The 21,799-nt window shown below is 38.6% G+C and overlaps 1 protein-coding gene across 1 annotated transcript in view; it reads left to right on the top strand.

Annotated features, from left to right (window-relative positions):
- ANOS1 (anosmin 1) overlaps positions 1-21,799 on the top strand; it is a 126,244-nt gene that overhangs the window by 16,494 nt on the left and 87,951 nt on the right. Inside the window, exon 2 of the mRNA XM_030280562.3 lies at positions 6,801-6,848. Coding sequence (XP_030136422.2) covers positions 6,801-6,848 — 48 coding nt within the window. The remainder of the gene's footprint in view (positions 1-6,800; positions 6,849-21,799) is intronic.

The raw sequence follows: 21,799 nt of genomic DNA, 5'->3' as shown, positions 1-21,799 counted from the left end.
AGACCTTAAATCACAGTCTTGTGCTGTCAGTCTCAGCATGGGCTGGCTCCCAGGGGCTGGGGGTGACCTCATGGCAGGCTGTGGCCTCTCTGAGGGCGTGGGCAGAGCTGGGTGCTGGTACCCGGGTCATCAACAGCCTCAGGCATGGCACAAGATGAGCCAGGGTCAGGGAATGCCAGGGACAGCTGTGGGACAAGTGGGCTCATGGTGTGCTGGGAGAAGTGGCTGAAGGACAGGGCTCAAGGGTTGTAATCAGTGGGGCAACATCTGGCTGGTGTCTGGTCATGGCTGGTGTTCCTCAGGGTTCAGTTCTAGAGCAGCTCTATTCAGTGTTTATCAGTGCTCAGCAGATGGATGCACCATTAGTGCATGTTTGCTGATGATACCAGATTGGGAGGTCCTGGTGAGTCTTTTGAGGGATGAGAGGCCTTGTATAGGGATCTGGATAGGTTAGAGCACTAGCAATGTTTAATGGGATGAAATTTAACAAGTAAAAAATGTATTGGCGCAGCCTCACCTAGAGTGCTGTGTGCAGTTCTGGGCCCCACAATTTAATAAGGATGTGAAAGTCCTTGAGTGCTCCCAGAGGAGGGCAACAAAGCCAAGTGGCAGGGCTGGAAGACATCCTGAAAAGTGTGGCTGAGGAATTTGGCCTTGTCTAGTATGGAGAGGAGGAGACTGAAGGGTGACCTCATTGCTGACCTCTGAGAAGGAGAAGTAGAGACGAAGGTGCTGATCTCTTCTTCCTGGGATCTACTGACAGGACAGATGGGAATAGCTCAAAGCTACATAGTAACATTCAGTTTACTATTTGTTGATGCTTACTTTTTTCGGTTTCATTCTTTATTAGAACCAGTATAATGCAAGAGAAATCCCTTACTAAGAAATCAGAAACTATATAAAGAGCAAAATGTACTCATTTCAGTTGTTTGTATTTCCTTCCTTTCTTTTCTGAACAGAAACCAAGGAACCAGACTATTACTGCTATTTTGTTGTATTTTATGAGGGTTTTCATCTCATACTGTTCTTCTATCCATGGCTTCTCCAGTGGATGGTCTTCAAACTTGACATACACTGGACAAGCATGTGGTAGAAACAATGCTAAAAATATGTTTGCATTTTTTGAAAGAGCCAGTCTTGTTTCTGAGGTGGACCTTGCTATTTAACTTCATAACTTTCTCCTTCACCACCTGCGGCTCCATGTTTCTTCTGTTCATTTCTGCAGAGTGATTTGTTCTCACTGGCCAGGTTTTAGTCTTCACTCTAGACTGTTGCTGAGTCATCTCAAAGTGCATAAGGGCTTAAATTTGCTGTAACTTGGTGAAAGAATTCTGGGGTAGGTGTTCATGGTGCTGTATAACAGGGTGTCCTCTTTTTATTTTCCTGCAATATTTTCAAGAAAAATCTTTTCCTGTTATATATATACAGAAGCATAACTAAATACCATAGATCAGGAGAGGTGGTACTGTGGTTCCCCTGCCCCATACATTTACTACAAATTTGTGTTTAATCTTGATAGAAAGGCTTTGAGAAGTAAATTTATCTTTGGCATTTCATATCTGTTAGTTTTGATATGTCTCCCCACTAAGTGTACAGACTTACCTGAAATTCATTCCTAAGTGCATACTTTTGTATCTGGGAGCTGGAATGCCTAGGTTGAATTTGTTGATTCCATTTTGCACCTTAGTTCCACATTTCAGAGCTGAGCCTGGGGGCACACAGCACTGACATAGATAAGTACCTGTATTAATTTGTGTCATAGTGAACATGCGGTCAGGAAATGCATGTTAAACACAAGTTAAACTTTACTGCTATTTTTAACTTCATGCTGTTGAGATTTTTGAAAGGGTACAGAAAATGTATATTGGGAGCCTCTTTTTAATTCATCATTGCAGCAGTTATTGATTTGTGTACTTAAATGTTCTGTTTTACTTCAGTGGGTACTGTTATTTGAAAGGTTTATTTCTATGCTTTTTTTTCATTTTGAAAGAATCAGTGAGGATGTCAGGAGAGGCCACTTCTGAGAGACAGTGGTTTCACACAAATGTGGATTGAAGATGGAGCAGGGAAGATGAGACTTCCAAAACTGATAATAGATACACAGCTACTGTCATAGCAGATGAAGTGGCTAGTTAATATTCACAGCTCATGTCTGGCATTTCAAAAGAAGGGTTGTATCTCCTAACATAATTATGGACAGAGATGCAAATTAAGTAATTTTATACTGTATTTTTTTTTTTTTGCCATTGCTCCAATTAAAGACCAGTTTGTACTTGCTTGCAAATGTTATTAACTTCTTTCCCCCCATGGGACCCACTGTAGGTAGAGGAAGATTGATTTTTCTTGCTTCTCTACATGTATTTTTTTCCTTACAAGAGATGCTGCACAGCTTTCCTTTTTTCAGGGCACAGAATATAGATGTTTGTCCTGTTTAAGGCATTTGTAGTCTAACAAAGGAAATTAAGTATGCACAAATACTTGCTGGAATATATCTTGTAATACAATCTTGTAATCCTACAACTCTTGTAATATTTATCTGTTATTTTGTTTTAGTTTCTTTCCCCCTCCTGTTTTTGCTTTTGTAAGCTCTTTTTCTTGTACATGTCAAACAGTCCTGGTCTTTGAAGGTCTGATTCTTGAAGTTTGTCTACTATTTCCTTCCTGGCAGATTCAAAGTGTGTGGGGCTCAGGTGGTGACCTGAGTTCCTCTAATCCATCTCTTATGTGCTATAGGAGACTGCTTCAGTTTCCTCTGCCTGACATCTTTCATATGATGTGTCAGGCCTGGGAAGATGGGATGCTTGGAGTTCGACCTGTTGAGTGCAGTTTGCTCTCCTCAGTATGCAGTTTAGGATACCCTAATCCTGGTTGCCCTGAAGATATGCTGTGCAAGGCTTAAAAATGGGTAGGAAAAGTGGTGTTTAACTCTTCCTTGAGGCCATTTCTGCACTGCAGATTGAAGCCACCACTACAGACTAAGTCAAAAGTCTCACTGGCATAAATCAGAATTGGGTTTGAAGAAAAACAGGCATGAGGAACTGAGAATGGAATGTGGGAGCATGTAAAATGCTACAGATAAAGCACAAATTGCTGATTATTTGAGATTATGGTTTCAGCCAGGTACACTGGCATGAGTAATAATCACAGCTGAATGTTTGTGATTAACCATGTGTTAAGATGCAGAGGGGAAGAGAGCCTTCATTTAGAGTTTGTGCTTGCTCTGATACCTTGCTCTTCAAAGGAATTTGTTTTTCTTTATACAATGAAAGATCATTCATATCATGTTAGTTTGTATGAAGTTGAAGTTGCTAAACAATATTTTTACATTTTTATAGACTTCCTTTTAACTCAAATACTAATAAGTTTCAGTAGAGAAATTAAAACAGTTGTAGACATTGAAATTATCAAGTAGAGAAACCACACATCTGGGCATTTATGGCTTTATTGTCTCAAGTAGCAGATTTAATTTAAAAGCAGAGGTGCTTTTTCTAGTTCACTGGAAAGTAGCAGCATAACTGAAACAAAGTGGTGAGCTGCTACTGATCTGTTATTGCAATCAGCTACTTCTGTCACATTTTATGTGAAGAAGAAAGGGGGATAAATTGAAACTAGCACATAAAATACTGTTTTAACATTGCTGCTGGCTAGATTTGTAAATGGAAATAATAAATCCTAATACAGCATTGAGAATAATACTAAAGAATTCCCACTAGCTTATGTTATTTACAGCTGTTCTAAAGTTTTATTTCTTTCATTTATGTCCCTTTTCAAAGGGGTTGGACCTGAGTTGGTGCTCATAGTTAGCTAATCTTATGCTAGGAAATCTCAGTTTTAGCTAAATTTTACCGCAATGCCAGATAAAAATGGTATTATAAAATTAAGCAGTATTTCATGGTAATCTGCTGGAAGATAAAATAAATTTTCATAAAATATTGAAATTAAATGGCATGAACTGATTGTTTTGAAACCCTCATAAATAACTGCAAATAAGTGTAAAGGAGTGAAAAAGAGTGGATATGTCTTTATTATCCCCATAGCTTCCTTGGTGATACAGGAGTAGAAATTGTTAGCATTTCAGCTCATATTAAAAAAAGACATTTTCTGAAGTTTGGATTAAGAGTTGTGGTGAAAGCCAAACTGCTGTGATTATGGCTATGGAGATGGTTGAAGTCACTTACAAAATGATGGAAGTTGGAAGGGATCTTTAAAGGTCATCTAGTTCATCCCTCCTGCCCTGGGATCTTCCATGAGGTGTCGTTGAACAGTTCTAGTGATGGAGCATCCAGCACTCCTCTGGGCAACCTGTTTCAGTATCTCACCACCCATAAAAAGTTTCTTTCCTAGACCCAATCTAAATCTATCCTCTCTCAGTTTTCATCTGTTGCCCTTTGTTCTGTCTCTACAGGCCTTGGTCTCTGTCTTTCTTGCAAGCCCCCTTTATAAAATGAAAGGCTGCAATAAGATTTCTCTGGAGCATTCTCTTCTCCAGGCTAAACAACCCCAAGTGTCTCAGCCTTTACTGAAAGGTGCTCTGGTCCTCGGATAATTGCTGTGGCCCTTCCCTGGACCTGCTCCAAGAGGTTCTTGACTTTCTTGTCCTGAGGATCCCAGAACTGCATGCAGTTCTCCATGTGTGGCTCGTGAGAGCAGATTAAACGAGGATGATCCCTTCCCTTGACCTGCTGGCTGCATCTTGGAAACTTTTGTGAACAAGTGACTATACACTTGTATGAAGACATGCACAAACATGATCTTTTTAAACATTCACAAAGAGAGATCCAGCTTCAAAGCATAGGCTTCATAGTTGTGGTAGCAAATAGCTGTATTCAAGCTTACAAACTTTGCTGAGATCAGAGCACAGTGCTGCAGTTTTGAAAAATGATTGTGGTTGTCTCCATTACAATGATTCTAATGTATCTATTTATCCTTCTGAATTGTATACTGATGGAATAATTTCTACTTTATCTGTGTGAGTTTTATACATAAAAAGTTATATATTGTTGCAGTTAAGAGCCACCTGCCAACTAAGCTTGATATGTGCTCACTCAGTTGATCCATGAGCGGGACTGGGGAGAGTATCAGAAGAGTAAAGGTAGAAAAACTTCATGGGTTGTGATAAAGACAGTTTAATGGGTAAAGCAACAGCCATGCACACAAGCAAGGAGCTATTTCACTGTTTCCCAGATGTTCAGCCATCTGCTTTGTCATGCATAGTGGTGATTTGGGAAGACAAACACCATCACTCCAAATATCCATCCCTTCCTCCTTCTCCTCCCCTCGGTGTTATATGTTGATTATTATACCATATTGTATGGAATACCCCTTTGGTCAGTTGGGATCTTATGATCATCTGTCCCATCTGTGTCGCCTCCCAACTCCTTGTGCAGCCCCAACCTTCCACTGGTGGGATGGGGTGAGGAGCAGAAAAGGCCTTGATGCTATATGTAAGCACTGCTCAGCAGAAAGAAAAACATCCCCGTGTTATCAGCACTGCTTCCAGCATAACTCCAAAGCATAGACCGTACTAGCTACTGTGAAGAAAATTATGCCAGATGAAGCCAACAAATGTAACATATATATATTATTCCATTATTTGTATCACTCTATAAATTTTAAAAGGAGAGAGAGAAAAAGATACAGTGCTGCTATATTAGTACTTTACATTCTGGCTTAACTGAATTCCTCTTCCTTGGAAATTGATTTCCAGATCTATAATTGGTGCCAACAGTGACAATATACTGCAGTTACATTCCCTGTGGGAGTACCTTACCTAATTCCTATAAATGGGTGTCCTTTTACTCCCTCGTAGACTGACATTTGTAGCCCAATTCTGAACTACAGATTTACCAGACTCTTCAGCCATTCTGTTTCCAGAGTATGGATTTATAAATGATGGAAGAAGTACATACATATAATGTCCTAAGTATGTCAGCTTAGGATGTGTTGCAGGGTTTGTACCCCATTTCTCATGTTCAGTCATTTAGGTCTTCCTGATGTTGTTTCAATCTTCTACTATACAGAAAGTAGATAATTATTCTGTTTCATGTTTGAACACCACAAACATACACTTCTGAGCTGAGTTTTTTCCAGACTGGACCCTTAAGAAATGTCTCTAGAAGAACAGCACGTTGCTGTTTGTCCCTGTGCCAGTTTCATACTTCTTTCTCTTCTCATCATGTTTTCTTTTCTTTTACCTTAAATTATTATTTTGCATGTTATCCTGTATTGGTTGTTTTACTGCAGTCAGGATAAATCAGAGCTGTACTGATTCCTGATCTCAGGAATGCACTTCATTATCAAAAATAAAAAATAAAACTGGCACAGTACTCTTTTGGGAAACTCATGTTGCATTTAATTGAATTTTGCATTTACATAAAGGTTGTTCATTATCTTTGCTTGACAGTTTAAGTGTTGTGCAATATGGAAATGCAACTAATGGACTTTTCATGAATCACTACTAATCTGTATCAATTTCTTAAATGCAAATGTTAACTTTTGTCTACTACTTAGCAATTCTAGACAGCAAGTGTTTACAAAGATGGACTGAAAGATGACTTTGTTCAGTTTTCCAGCAAACTTGCCTGCTGAAATGCTTTCCTAACTTTTTAATGTTCTCTTTACACTTGTGTGAGCCTTTAACTCCACAAAAAGGGCTAGGAGTCAGGATTGGTACCTATACTGTGGCACAACATCATTGTCTAAGCAGAACTGGATGGTGTATTCCATTTAAATGTGTTAGGGTGAATATGTCTAGCCTGAAAGAAATATTACTATTCATGTACATTTCCTTTGTCTTTCAGAACAATGGGTCACTTGCTTGGTGCCAGAATCATAAACAGTGTTCAAAGGTAAGTCCTGTTTTTTCCTCTCTCATTTATGTTACCTAGGTGCTTTCAGTCTCCTGTCTGTAGATTAAGTGCTTTTCTTCTTAGCCTGTTTTCAGAAGTGTCAGTTTATATTTTATTTGGAAACCTCAGCCTGTAATAAAATATCACAAATTAAAACCAAGTGATTCACTCTTTCAGGACAAAGGAATCATGTTGGAAGATACATATCAAGCATAGTTAAACAAACATAATTCTGTCATTTTAAGAAAGTTTACACTGGAAACTAATGTCTCATTTGTGGTTTTTTCAGTATTTTTGGTCAGAAAAGAGTAAAACTGTCAATAACTTAAATATCTTCCTCCAACAGTGCCAGGGTTTCAACATTCAACGTTTCATTCAGTTTGGGTATTTAATTTTTATCTTAACCTGAGTTTCTTGGAAAGTATTCTTGCCACAAATCCCAGTGGCTCTACTGATGCTTCTTTCCCATTTGTATTTAAACCCTGGAATTCTAGAGGGTAGGTGGGCTAATTGTAAACTGATTCTCCTGTGCAAGTGTATTTCTATGGTGCCTGGATGGAAGCAACAGCAATTTGGAAGCTTTAGTGGGTTTAACTCAAGTGGAATTGCACATTTGTTGCTGACTGTTCATAAATCTCATGGAAGCTGCATTCATTGGAAATTTGCCTAAACATCCTAAAAATGTTTTTCTACAATAATTTAGGCCTTTTTAATCATGAAGGTTGTACTGAAAATGGAGTTAAATCTAAGTAGCATTGTTCTGTATTGTTTCAATAATGCAATCGATGTTAAATGGTGATGCTAACCCTTGATTTTAACAGATGTTGATGTCTTGTGTACATTTAAAGAATGGGATTATACATTCACTGATCTAGCTTCTTTTGACATAAAAGGGATGGGAAATGGGCCAATTTTTTGCCTGTTCTGTTGCAGGTAAATAAAACAAAGTTGATTGCTTTTATCAGTATTAAAATCCAGAGTATAACAGTATCAATATAAGAAAATAATGGAATGGAACATTTCCTGTTAGTTGTGCCACACTGCTAAGGATTTCATTTCTGCAATGAAATCTTATCCTTAAAATTCTTCTTGAAAATCCCAAACAGATGTGCAAAGTACTTATTTCATGATAACTGAATTGCCTTTGCAGGAAAGTATGAAGGCCTTGTTCCACTGTGATCCTGATACATTTTTTTAAAAATTTAGTTGCAAAGCCTACTGTGGTAAGTAATCGCAAAGGTTTTCCAATGGCTTGTGTCTGCCCAACAAAGAAGGAATCATACAAGAAAAGTAGTCCCGGATTTACAGCAGGGCAGAGGTTATAAGAACATCTCTCTGAGTCACTCCCAAGTTTATCGAATCCACATAAAGTGTATATAAGCTGACATGAATTTTACCTTAAAATTGAATCAGTGTCTTGAAACCAGTGTACGAATGCTACAAATTAATATTATATTGTATTACAAAACAATGATAGTTTAAGTTTTAAATTACTTAAAATGTGCTTTGCAGTCATGTTACCCTATGTTTTTCATTCTTTCTTAGGAAGGTAATATATTTTCCTTAAGAAAGTAGCTTTGCCATATTTAGAAAATAAATAAATGTAAATTTGGCCAAATTGTTAGCAGAGCTAAACTTAAGCATAATGTTGTCTTTTCAGCATGCCTTTGATTTTTTGTGTTTTGCAATGCAAAGTTAAACAATTGCTTTAGCTAACTAAAATTTTTAAAGTGATGCAGGGAATTCAGTTAATCTTTTAAAAATGCTAATTCCTTTTACTTCTCAGCACCTTGGTGGAGGAGGTTTGTATGAGTGTGACAGATATTGGAAGATTCCACAAGGAATGATGTGCTGCTCAATCTTACTACAACTAACATGGAAGGCCTTGTTGGAGATATAAAGGTTGGGGGCAGCCTTGGCTCCAGTGATGGTGAGATTGTGGAATTCAGTATTGAGCAAGAAGGAGGCAGGGCAGCAAGTAAGATAGTAAGTATGTACTTCAGGAGAGCAAGATTTGTCCTCTTTTGGGGTCTTCTTGGAAGAATCCTGTGGGAACAGATCCTGTGGGGAAGAGGGGTCCTGGAGAGCTTGTTGATCTTAGGCATCACATCTGCAAGGCTCAAGAATGATGCATCTCAGCAAGCAAGAAACTGGGCAAAGTGGGCAAGAGACCTGTGTGGATGAATAAAGAACTTCTGTCATTTCTACACTGTAAGTAGGAAATACACAGGAGATGGAAGCAGGGTCAGGCCACTTGGAATGAATATAGAGAGGTTTTCAGAGTGAGTAGAAGGGAGGCAAAGAAGGCCAAGACACATCTGGAATTAATGGAATGGGGACTGGTAAGAGGAGAAGGAGAAGGCAGTGTTACTGAACACCTTCCTTGCATCAGTCTTCATTGACGACACCAGCCTTCAGGAATTTCTGACAAAGGAGATCTGGGTAAAGGAGTGTTTGTTTTAAAGTTTTCCCTTGGTCTGGGAGGATTGGTTTAGAGAACCCTTAACATCCATGAGTCCATGGGCTCTGATGGGATGCACCCACCAGTGCTGAGAGACCTGGTGAACACCATAAGTAGGCCAAACACAATCACCTTTGAAAGGTTATGGCAATCAGGGGAAGTGCCTGAGGACTGGAAGAAAACGAATTTCACCCCAGCCTTCAGAAGAGGCAAGAAGAAAGACTTAGGGAATTTAGCCACTAGTCAGCCTCATCTCAATCCCTGGAAAAGTGGTGGAGTGCCTCACTCTGAAGTCCATCCCCACATGGATGACAAGTAGGTTATCAGGAATAGTCCTCGACCAACCTGATGGCCTTCAACAATGAAACAATTTACCTGGGTGGAGGGGGGAATGCAGTGGATATTTTCTAGCTCAATTTCAGCAAGACTTTTGACACTTTCTTGCAATATTCTCATAAACAAACTCAGGAAGGAAGGACTGGATGGATTGAGAGCTGACTGGCTGGCAAACTGCAGAGGGATGTAATGAGGCACAGGGTCTGGCTAGGGCCTTTCACTTGTGGTATCCCCCAGGGTTCAATACTGAGCCCAGTATTGTTTCTCTTGTTCATCAGTGACTTGGATGAGAGGGCAGATGCCTCCTCAGCAAGTTCAGTGACAACACAAAGCTGGGAGGAGTGGCCGATACCCCAGAGTGCTGGGCAGTCCTCAGTAGGGCCTCAACAGGCTGGAGAGATGGGCAGGGAAGAGCTGTGTGAAATTCAGCAAAGGCAGGGTCCTGCACCTGGGGAAGAACAGCCCTCTGTGCCAGGACACGCTGGGGCTGACCTGTGGAAAAGCAGCTCTGGGGAGAAGGACCTGGGGATGCTGGTGGACAACCATCTGTCCATGAGCCAGCAGTGTGCCCTGGGGGCCAAGAACGTCAATGGGATCCTGGGGGGCCATTAGGAAGAGCACTGCCAGCAGAGAGGTGATCCTGCCCCAGCCCTGCTGAGACCACATCTGGAATGCTGTGTCCAGTCAGGTCCTACCCATAACAAGGTCTGCTGCCTCCCTGGGGGCCTGGGTAGGGATGTCACCCAGAAACTTCCTAATCTGGAGTGGTCCTGAGACTGCTACTCATTACTGATTTTCCACACAGGGAATGATGAAGTGGCAACATGTAGTCCAAGGATGATCAAAAAGTGTTTCAGAGCTTTGGAGTGTTTGGCAAGGGACTCTGAGGCACAGGTTATGATTTCCTTTATACTTCCAGCTGAAGGCAGCAACATTGGAAGAAATAAATGGCTGCGTCTATTACTGCGTGGTTCTGTTGTTGGTATCACCACCAGAATTTTGGGTTTTTTCACCATGCAATGGTCTATGCAGCACCAGGCATGCTTGTACCAGTAAGGACTCACCTTTCTCGGGGACGAGAGTTGCTGCTTGGGAACCAGAGGGGCCTATTGATAGAGCTTTAAACTAGCTGCAATAGGGGAGAGGGGGACAGTATCACTTGTGTGCCTGGTGGGATGAGAAGTGAAGGTTAGAGGGACAGCGTGCAAGAGGACCCTCTGCCAGTGACTCTGAAATGTGCTGGCCACACTGGAATGCACTTGCACTCTTTACGGAGACAAGCCAGGGATCCCTAAGGTAACAGAAACCAACAGGGAATTATCTCAAAGGAATTAAGGGCTGTTCCTTTAGGAAGGCAGCTGGCTGACAGGCCAGCTGAGATGTCTTTACACCAGTGCATGGAGTGTGGCAGCAGACAGGAGGAGCTGGAAGCCACTGTGCTGCTAGAAAGCTGTGGCCCTATTGCCATTTAAAGTCAAGGGGAATGGATTCAAACTGTGTCTGTGTTAGGGGCATTTCACATATACTCTTCAGCCCTCCATGTTCCCAGGGGCCACATAAATGTTTCCACTAGCATGACACACTCATTAGGATTGATACTACTTGGTGTAGAATTGTTCATGTACTGAGGGTCCATTCATATTTGGTCTAGGTAATGAAAGTTAAAATATAGCATTTATTTTACTTTACCAGTAGATTGCTGGCCGCCTGTCAGACTTGCTGAGTAATGCAAAGCTGGACTCATAAGCAAAAGCATGAGGAAGTAGAACTGCAGCATGGAGAGACTGAAAAAGAAAGTGGGCTGGATTGAGCTGGGCTCACTATTTCCTAAAAAAAGTTGTTGGACCAGTACCTGGATATCAGTCAGCTCATTCCTAGACACCACAGGGGTAAAAAGCATATCTGGGTAGAGAACTGGACAGACACTTCCTTCTTTTTTTCCACTTACAAAACTACATAAAACCCCAGTTCCACTTGCCAACAACTGGTTCAGCACAGGACTTGAAAATAGAGCCTCTGCACAGTCTGGCTGGGGAAAGACAATTAAAGCTAGAAACTGATGGATCTAGTTTTTTATGTGTCTGGCCTAAAGTCTTCCATCACAGCCAAGTGTTTGGCAAAATATTGCAAAAAATGTATTTATGCCTGTAATCTTCAGACTGTCTTTAAATAATATTTTGACATTGGTTATGTCTATAGGTAGGCAAATATAACCTGTTTTGGGCTTATTCCTCCTTTTTCTCTCCAACTAATTGTATTTGTTCTGGTATATCAAACTCTGAGCTACCTAAGTGGTTATTTTAAAGCATTGAGATACAGGTTATATACAGGATGAAGTAGTGTATTTAATTTATATACTTCATCTGAAACATAATTCAACTTGTTTCTAGCACAGGTAGTCAGTCAGCTTTGCTACTGGAAGAGGTGCTTCTTCCAGTCCCTCTCTTGCAGCCCATCCACTCGGGAGGTGTGGGGGTAAAGAAATTGCCTCTGAAATCTGAGAGGAAAAATGTTGAATACCTCAGCCTTCTCCCTAGCCCTGTTTGACCACGTCCTTATATTCTTGACAGGACTGGTCTCCATACTTCCACTGCCTGTGCATTTCCTTCTTGTCCTTTAGCTTGACCAGAAGGTCTCCACTCATCTCTGCAGGTCTCTTGCTTTCCTTTCTTCATTTTTTACACTTGGGGATTGAGTGTTCTTTTGCTGTATGGAACATGTCTTTAAAGATCTGCCAGCTCTTTTCCTGTGTCCTTTAGAGCAGTTTCCCAGGGAGTCCTGTTGACTAACATCTTGATGAGCTGGAAGTTTACTTTCCTAATATTTTAGGTCCTGACCTTATTCTTACCTGACCCATATCCCTCAGGACTGTAAACTTCACTAGTGCATGAACATTGCATCCTAGGCTGCCTCTAACCTTCATATCACTGATTAACTAACTTGGTTAAAGCATTACAATAACCATTAAATTTGCGGATCAATCTTTCCCTAATTGCTATATGTGGATTTAAGAACTACTTCATATATGAAATACTATCAAAACCTGGCCTAAGAAAATAATCTGCAAGGCTGACTTAAATACTTCAAGGGTAACAACTTTGCATAGAAATTTGCTCTTTTTGTAAATAGCAATAATAAACTGTTCTATGTTGTGTTTTGAATTCCTTCACTGACTTGACCTTCACTCTTGGATTTTACTTTCGCATCTTTACACAATTTCTGAGTTGAGGTTTTTTGCCTCTCCTTAACTTAGCCTCTAAAAATTTTTATGTGATATTTTGTCTCTTTTTCATCTTTTAATGAAGGGTCGACTAGAGCAGGTTGTCCAGAACCACATCCAGTTGGAATTTGAGTGTCTCCATATGTAAATACCACAACCTCTCTTGGCAGCCTACTTTGGTGTTTGAATGCCGACATAGTAAAAGAGTTTCTGTATTTCTTGTTTTTTACTTTGTGCTTATGGTCTCTTGTTTAGTCCATAGGCATGACAGAGAAGAGCCTGGCTACCTCCTTTTCATTGCATCTCGATGGATATTTATAAACATGAGTAAGATCCCTCTAAACCTTTTCTCCAGGCTCATCAGTCCCAGATATTTGCACTTCTCTGTATATGGCAGATGCTCCAGCCCCTGAATGAAATTCTTGGCCCAATGTATTCTTCTTCTTTTCTACTTATGCTTTCTGAGTCCCGAATGACTCATTCCTGCTGCCATTTGCAAAGCTTCTGTCCTTAGAATCCCATTGCCTTCCAGCGGCCATTCTTGCTAAATTGGATGTAAATGCACAGCTTTTGCTGTCCCTGCTCCATTTTCCTGGTTTGTTTTTACAGTGTGAGCTCCACAGTTCCAAGCCTGTTCTTCTCAAGTAGTTGGAAGTGCTGAGCATTTAACAGGTGCCTCCCTATAAAAACAACAGAGCCGCTTGCTGCTGAGAGTAACATGGAAGGGCAGAGCCCTGCATTGATGCTGGCTCTGTGAAAAACGTGTTTTTGACCTAAGGTGGGGGCAAGGGGGATGAAATGACTGGGAAAGGCATTTCAAGAGTTTGTGAAGTAGACATAATTTATTTTTTTTACAGCTCCTCACACAAGGGTTTTTTTTTTTTGTAGGCAGCTGAAAGTCAAGAGACCAGCAGGCATAATTTAGAGCTGCATGTGCTGTGGCATTTACAAGGACTGGAGATAAATGGGGATCATCATAACACACTGTGAATTGCAATACATCTTTCTTGTTCCCAGTGGCCAAGGCAGTGGTCCCTGATTGATTGATTCTGTGAGACGGCTGAAAGGCTATTTCATGAGTTTTCAGAACTGAGAGGAAAATGTGAAAATAAAGATAAACAATTTACTAATTCTGCAGCCAAATAAACATACTGTTTGACTATCTCAAAAAGACAGTTTACTTTCTGTTTAGAATAATATACACTCCTGAATTCTGTATTCGAACAATTGTTTCAGGCTTCCAGCAGAGCTCTTTCCTGAGATAATGCAGGTGGAAAGATGAGTTAATGGTTTAAACAATTAGAGATTTGATGCAGTCTTCCATCTGTCAAAGCCCACTGAAATGAAAGCAGTTTTAATTTGTGCCTCCAGCATCTAACTCAGTCTGAAATGGTGTCAGCGATTTGCCCTGCCCACAGTAGTGTTATTCTTATGTTAAGCATTCTGTGCACACATGCTGAGAGACTTCTATCAAACATATTAGTGTGCATTTGAGAGATCATTAGCCTGAAGTAGCTGAAACATTCTAGGTTTCTTAGCAAGGAAACCCACATCTCTGCTGGAAAGTGTGTTGAGCCACTGTTATTTACACAATAAAGCTAGAGCAGGATAGGGATAGCTTTGTAAAGTTTAGCAGGAATAGTGATACTGTGATTTAAGTGACACCCATAAAAAAACGAGATAACGCTTTTTTTCTCTAAAAAGATGGAATGAATAAAAATTTCTTTCTTGATCAGCTAGACAGATTGTTTTTTCTTTCGTCTAGTAAAATCTAAGGTAAAACCATTTAATAGAATTGGAGTTCATAAGAATTGATCAGATTATTATTCTGCTAAATAGATAAAAAGTAATGAGCATATAAGAAATAAGATGTGATACTTATTGTTTGCATTCTCATGGATTATTTGATTTTTTAAAAATATTTATCTATAAAAAGGATACTGAGAGAACCATAGTGGTTAGATGATTAAAGCTGTACTAGCTAATAAATAGGGTGACAGAAGTTTCTGGATATTTGTTTTTGGCAAAATAAAAGAAAGAGCTTTGTATTTCAATGTTTGTGTTTAAAGCATTAGTGTATAAGTGTGTTGTGATTACAGGAATCCCTTTGTTCCTAAGGGCCTTGAGAACCGGCAAATAAACAGACTAGAAATCCAAACAACATTTGCAGTACTCTGTAATATATTTCTCTATATTTGTAAATATCAAGTTTTATATTTTGGGGTATTGAAAAAACAGTTGTGTTAGAACATGAAATAAGTGAACATGAAGTAAGTTCATAATCTTTCCAGTTGCTGTATTGGATCACATCAGTCATCCTTCCAGTCTAACACATGTGTTACCAGCTGGATTCTCAATAGATAAGTAAACCTGTAGGTCTGGAATAACCTACTGCTAGAAAAAATTACTTAAGCCCTTTTACTTGTTTTTGTGTGATACTGTGCAACCTAAAGGATACATCCTTTTCAGAACACTAGTCTTGGTTTCTCAGCTCTTGCTGCTTGCTGTTTTGTGCATCTTAAATTTTTTTGTCTTGGAAGAACAGACCTCATGACTTTATGGAAGGTGTTTTGCCTAGCCTTGACTCTGAATGATGCTGCTGATAACTTTCTGTCTCTAGTAAAAATGGTTAGAATCAAGTTTCATTTTTCCCTTTTTAAAAGATTATTACAACTGCCAGAGTCCTTATGAGGGATAGGGACGAAAGGATCAGATTGGTTTTATGTCCCTATAGCTCAGGTTTTGTTAATGAGGAATGCTGAGGTTCTCATTGATCTTCAATATGGCTTTACAGAAAAATTTGGTTCTTTGGAACTTGTTCTTTTGGCCAGTTGTATCTGTTCTAAGGAGATAATCAACTCTGATTGCTGTGCTGTTTGAAAATAGAACTCCTGAATACTGAGCAAACCGAGCCAATGCTGAGCATTACCAGATGAAGATTAAGTAACCCTCTTTCACAGAGAAAAGACACAAAATTGTCATTAATGACTGAATTGTGCCAACACTGGCTTTGAGGTTAATAGCATAGCAGTCTCAGGTCTGTTCTCAGAAAAGCAAGGGCTAGCTTTAGAATTTAAATCTGCATATGCTGTGGTAAATAGAGACATACACTACAGCTAAAGGGAGAAATGTGTGCATGGGGGTGCTCACATATAAACACAACATATATTATTGAAGCTGGCATGCTGAAGCACTAAATGCTTCTTTAACTTAGCTTTATCTGCTTCAGTGAACACTCTTCAAAATCCAAGGACATTCAGACTGCAGAATCCTTTATTTAGAGGTATTTGAGCACAGAAATAGTCCCTTCCTAGAAACTTTTGAAATACCAATGCAGCTATTCAGTCTAATCAACTGTAAATTTTTGTCATCTAAAAAGCAGATGATTAAGTAATATCTAGCAGAAGGATAATTATCGTTGGAGCAACACTGGTCAGACAGTGAAGACAGACGCTACTACTGAGATTAAGGAGAATTAGCAGTAAATCTTCTTGAAAACAAGCAACAGATTTCTCTTCCAAAATCTTCAGTTTTACCAGATCTCTCACCACTCATTTCACTCAAAGCTTGTACGTATTTTTTTCTCATCTTTCAATAACTTTGCATGCTATATGCAGAGGGAAATATGTGACATGAAAATGTATTTGACATCTTGATTTCCCAAATATGTTCTTAGCTCCCAAAGCTCAGCTGCCTGAATTGCTATTAGGAAATTTTAGTAGCTTAAACAAGTCAGAGAATCTGTACAAAGTTTATAAATTTGCAGACAAGAATCTTAGTTTTATCTTATTACATTGCATTTCATTAACCTGAATAATTTGTAGTGCAAAACAGGCTGTAATAGTCTGTTCAAATGTATGGTCCTTTTCTCCTCTTGTGGGAGACAATTGCAGAGTTAGGTCAAATACAGCTCTAGTTAAGTGACAAAGACAAAATGTACTTGCATTGACCTTTAATGTAGTAATAAAATACATTCAAGCCATTGGAAAGGGACATATGTCTGCATCTTAACTGTGACTTCAAAAAGAGTTTTGCTTGACTAGACCCAGGGCATTATTCAAAACCCACTGAAGTAAGGAATACTGACTTTCAACAAGCTTTATACCCATCTAAAAGTTAAGATTGTGCTTTTTCAAGTGACCTCCCTTGCAGTTTCTCCATTACTCTAATATTGAAGGAGATATAAAAGTGTGCTTAGGTAGATGGAGTTACTGTGCAGAGAGGGAGGCAACTATCTTTTGAGGCAGGCAGGGATGCAAGTGCCCTTTTCTCCACATATTCATTGAAGTGTAAGGAAAGCATTAAGCTGGAAGTGAGAGCTATGACTCTTTTCTACTTTTGAGTGCCTGCAAAGAATTGGAAAGCTGTCTGAGCACATAGGCATGGTCTGTCCTTAAACAGAAATTGCAGGTTTTATTTTGTAACACTGTGATATTTAATCAGATGCTGAAGAGTTAATTGCCATTTAGCACTGACTGTATATTAGAATAACTCTCTGTGCACAACAGACAAAAATGCTTCTGAAAGGGTGCAGTGTTAAAGAGCTGGTTTTGTGCTATGAATTTTAAGTAGATCTCCTTATTGAGTTTCCTAAAAAGTTCTGCCTAAAGTCAATTCAGGGTATAGTCTCAGGTGAACGGACCAGAAGGGTAATTGGTTATGACAGTTCTTCCATAATATTCACATCTGCTATGTGGATTACAAGCATACATTCTGATCTTAGTCATATCAAATATTTTTAGCTATTTCATGTCTTGAAGAATTTAAGTGCACAGTGTACACTTTTCACTGTACAACATATAACTGTACAGATAAAAGTCCCAATATGGAGATAGTGACAGGAAAATATTTGGGCCTTTTTTCTGATACTATGAACTTTCTAAGTCTGCAATGGTTCTAAAGGAAACTTCCTGCAGTCTAATTTACAATTGGTTTGCATCCTCATTATAAATGAATGAACAGTTACTTGGGGTGTAAAGTGAAAGGGAAATTCATAGCCATATTTATTGAATGTTGACATATGCATTTAATCCATATGGAAGATGTGGAATTAGAAATTAGAGGATTGCTCTAATTAAATATGTAAAGGAATTTTTTTCCTGTGAAGTGTGAACCAGAAGACTGAGTTATGAACAAGGACCTTTTCCCCAATGTATCTAATATTCTGTTTGCTTTAAGTTGTAAAACCTATGGGTTCCAAAGAATGTCGAAGTTTCCAGCCCCTGACTTTGAATAAAGAATACAGCTGACTATGTTTATTTTTCCCATAGACGTGATATTGTTATATCTAAAATCCATTAAATTTCAAAATCCACAATAAATCAGGGTGTGAACAGGAAAAGAAAACTGAGTTACAGCACTTGGGATTTGAACTGCATGCTCCAAAAACAGTAGAAATTTTTCAGAGGTAGGAATGAAGAATCAAATTTTGAAGAGTTTTCATATTAAGAATGAAATATTTTCATTTTTTTGGTTTATAGTAAACATTTAGCTGCATTGCTGCTCACTGAACTTTGAGCACCCTCAGGCGGGAAATAGACTTAATTTTGTTTTACATAAATATGGCCACCTTGTTAGGCCTAGTAAACAACAAAATATTGGTTAAACAGTAGTCACCACTTTATAATTTTTTTCAACTTTTGTCCAGTTCAATCAGGCTTTAACATTATGTGGATTCTCATGTGCGCTTTTCCTAAATGTGGAATTCTTTCAGTTTGGCCTGAGAACACAACGCAGAGCACCAAACACATCCCTGGCCTGGTCCAGGAATGCTCATGGGAGGTATGGTCAGACCCAGCAGGCGGAGCTCAGTCTGGCTACACTTGTTAACTTTTGTTTGGTTCTGGACCATATTGTTGAGTGATATCTGAGGATCATTATTCACTCACCAGGAGGCAGGTCTAAAGCTCCTAAAGGGCCAGGAGCAAGGGAGGGAATTGCAGTTTTTTTGGTGAGATTTTTTAAATATTAGGATTTGTATCTGTAAAGAAGCACTGAGACAATAGAGCTGATGAGTAACCATTTAAATCATTGAAGACACTACCAAATCTATCTTAGCAAGCCTGGCTCAGCAAATGTTTCTTAAAGAAACGTTGTTTTTTCAGAGAAACTCTTCTATTTTGCTCATATATTATTCAGTGTTCTGTTTTCCTTTCCTATTTATCATTGAAGATATCTGCATGACAGAAGTATTGTGTTTCTTTAGAGTTCAGCTTCTCCTGGTGTACAGTTTCCTCATCCAAAGTCGTGTTTCAGTTTGTGTAAAATACAACTTCTATGATAATTGTAACCTATGTTTTTGGTTGAGCCATGATACAGAAAATAATCCCCTTTTAATTGCTTTTCTTCAAAAGATGAATTAAATCTTTCTGTATAATAACTGAATATTTTAAAATTAATCTATAGTTAAATAACATATTTGAATAACAAGTGAGGTTTGTTTTTTTTTTTAAGAAGGCTATTTAGCTGGTAGTTTTCTCCCCTTACTTTTTCCTTTCAATTTCTACCCCTCCCATTAAATAAACTGAAACCAGGAAAACTAAATTGGTGTAGCTTTATTGTGGAAGTACATTTTTTGTTAAATGATAATAGTGGTGCAAAAAATCACAAGATGCACTTCATTCAAAGTAATATCCATCTGTAGGGGAAATCATCAGATTTTTATGCTTTCTCAATTTAATAAGTGTTTGAAAGTATTGCAGATTGAGGACTTTAATTCCTTAAATGGCAAATAAGTAGGTCATCATCATCTTCAGGGAGAGGCTTATTTGTCCTCATTATTCCTGGGGTCCAACATTATGCAAATTTACTTCATAATAAACTTGAAAGTAGTTATTTAGTTATTGTAATGAAGTGGGTGTATCTATAGGCAGTACTTTAAAGATTGTATCCTGAAAACAGCAACAGCAAAATAGATTTGCAAACACTATTCATACACATGGATGCTTTTAATCACTAATTAGGGGAAGATTGAATTAATTAGAAATTCAGCTTTTCTTCCTACTTTTTTAGTGGTTCTATGATAGGAAGGTTGTCAGATGTGATACTGATTTAAAAGGGTTAGTGACTTGTAAGTGCACTTTATGGCTATTTAAACGACTACTTTTGGCAGATTAAATAAAATTTTTAAAATACATTCTTGGTACTCTGTTAAAAAAAAAAAAGTAAGGGCACAGCAGGGTGGTGAAAGAGCAATGAACAGGCAGCATAGTAGTGTAGGCAGATCACATACTTGCATCTTTACCAACAAATGTCAGGGTTCATTCCTGCCTTGCCAACAGGATCCTAGTGGAGGCTTTTTGCACCTCTGCCATCTGCCTACCACACCTTTCTCTTCTTAGAAAAATGAGTTGTTGTTTTAATTTATTAAAAAAAAAAAAAGTTCACAATGGAATTGAAGGAAGAAGGAAATTAAGTGCCATACTGTAATAATTTGAAATTTTTTTTTACCCCCACAGTTGTCAGTTTTCTGGGTAGGTCAGTGCAATTCAAACAATTGTGTGTGTGGCAAGTGTATTTTATGTTTGCACAGAAACTCACTTAATTGATCAGTTAGACTGGGGTGACATTTTAAGTACTTTCCAGTTTGGTTTGTTGGGTTTTTTCCCCCTGGAGAAAGGCTGAAAACCCTCAATATAGTTGTAATTTTTATTTTAGTTTTATCAGACAGTGAGTTTAGGGAAAAGCTCTTGAGTATGTTTTATTATGGTGTCATGGAAAGCTAGTGCATTTTTTCTTTATTGCTAACATTTGTTGGGTGATGACAGGTTATCAAACAGTACAGAGCTGTTTAACACCTTGGAAGGAGACAATAAAGAAACTGGTGACACTTGCTTAACAAGAAGCACAGTGTGTTTTGGGAAATCTGTCAGTGAGAAGACAGGCCTGTAAAGATGTCAGGCCTGTTTTGACCTTTCTGTCACTTGTTTGTATTCTACTGTTTCAACTTTGCAAATGACTCCACATTTGGTACTTGAGGTGAAAGTAGGCATCCCCTAAGAAGGAAAGGACATGAATAAGTTTTAGAAATTTATTGCAAAGTGGAAAAGATGGATACTCAGAAAATGATTATGCATTTTGTTCATGGCTCCATAATATTATTAAAGGAAATAAAAATATTTTTTATTCAAATGAATTATATATGTAGTTATTTTGGAGTGGTCTGTCAAAGTGGTAGATGTTGCATTAAATCCAACTACTACTGAAGCATGGTACTGTGTGCCTACAGTAATCTGAGCTCTCTGTAATGATGTGTGACATTCACTTTGCATGCTCAGTGCTATATTTTATCCAGCATTTGGATAGCATGATATTCTGACCTTGTCTGATTGGTGATCTCATTTTCTGTGAATGTTGCAAGAACAGTAAACAAAGACTGGAAGAATTGTCAAGCTGACAAGTTGTATTGCTCTGTATCTTTTCAAGACAAAGCCGCAGAAATTTATGTGTCTTGACACCTTTGTCTCTTGTATTAAGAAAGGTTTAACTAACTTCTCCTTGATTCTATAATCCACTGTCTAAACATGCCACATCTTATAAAGATAACAGGTAGATAGGCTTTTAAGGAGAGACCTCAGAGAGATGGAATAAGTTAGGAAAAAACCAGCAGCAGCTAAATTGTGGAAGGGATTCCAAGACTAACAAGAGTGCCTCGTCAGAAGAGTGCATGAAACATTTAAATGACAATTTTGTATTAAAATATATATATGTGGCTATGTGTAAAATATGTTTTACAAATATGTTGAATAGGACAATATTTTTTTACATGAATCCCACAGCCATTTACAAATGTCAGTGATTGCAGGAATGCAGAAATGGTTTTGTTTTATTGTGTTTTTCTTTCACCTTCTCTCTCACTCCCTCAAGAAACCTATAAAAGAGAAATGTTCTACTCTGTTGAAACCGTATGGGGGTTTTGCATCTGGAAATTTAGAA

Source organism: Taeniopygia guttata, chromosome 1, assembly GCF_048771995.1.
Source record: "Taeniopygia guttata chromosome 1, bTaeGut7.mat, whole genome shotgun sequence".
Classification (NCBI taxonomy): domain Eukaryota; kingdom Metazoa; phylum Chordata; class Aves; order Passeriformes; family Estrildidae; genus Taeniopygia; species Taeniopygia guttata.
This window is presented reverse-complemented; position numbering and strand designations above follow the sequence as displayed.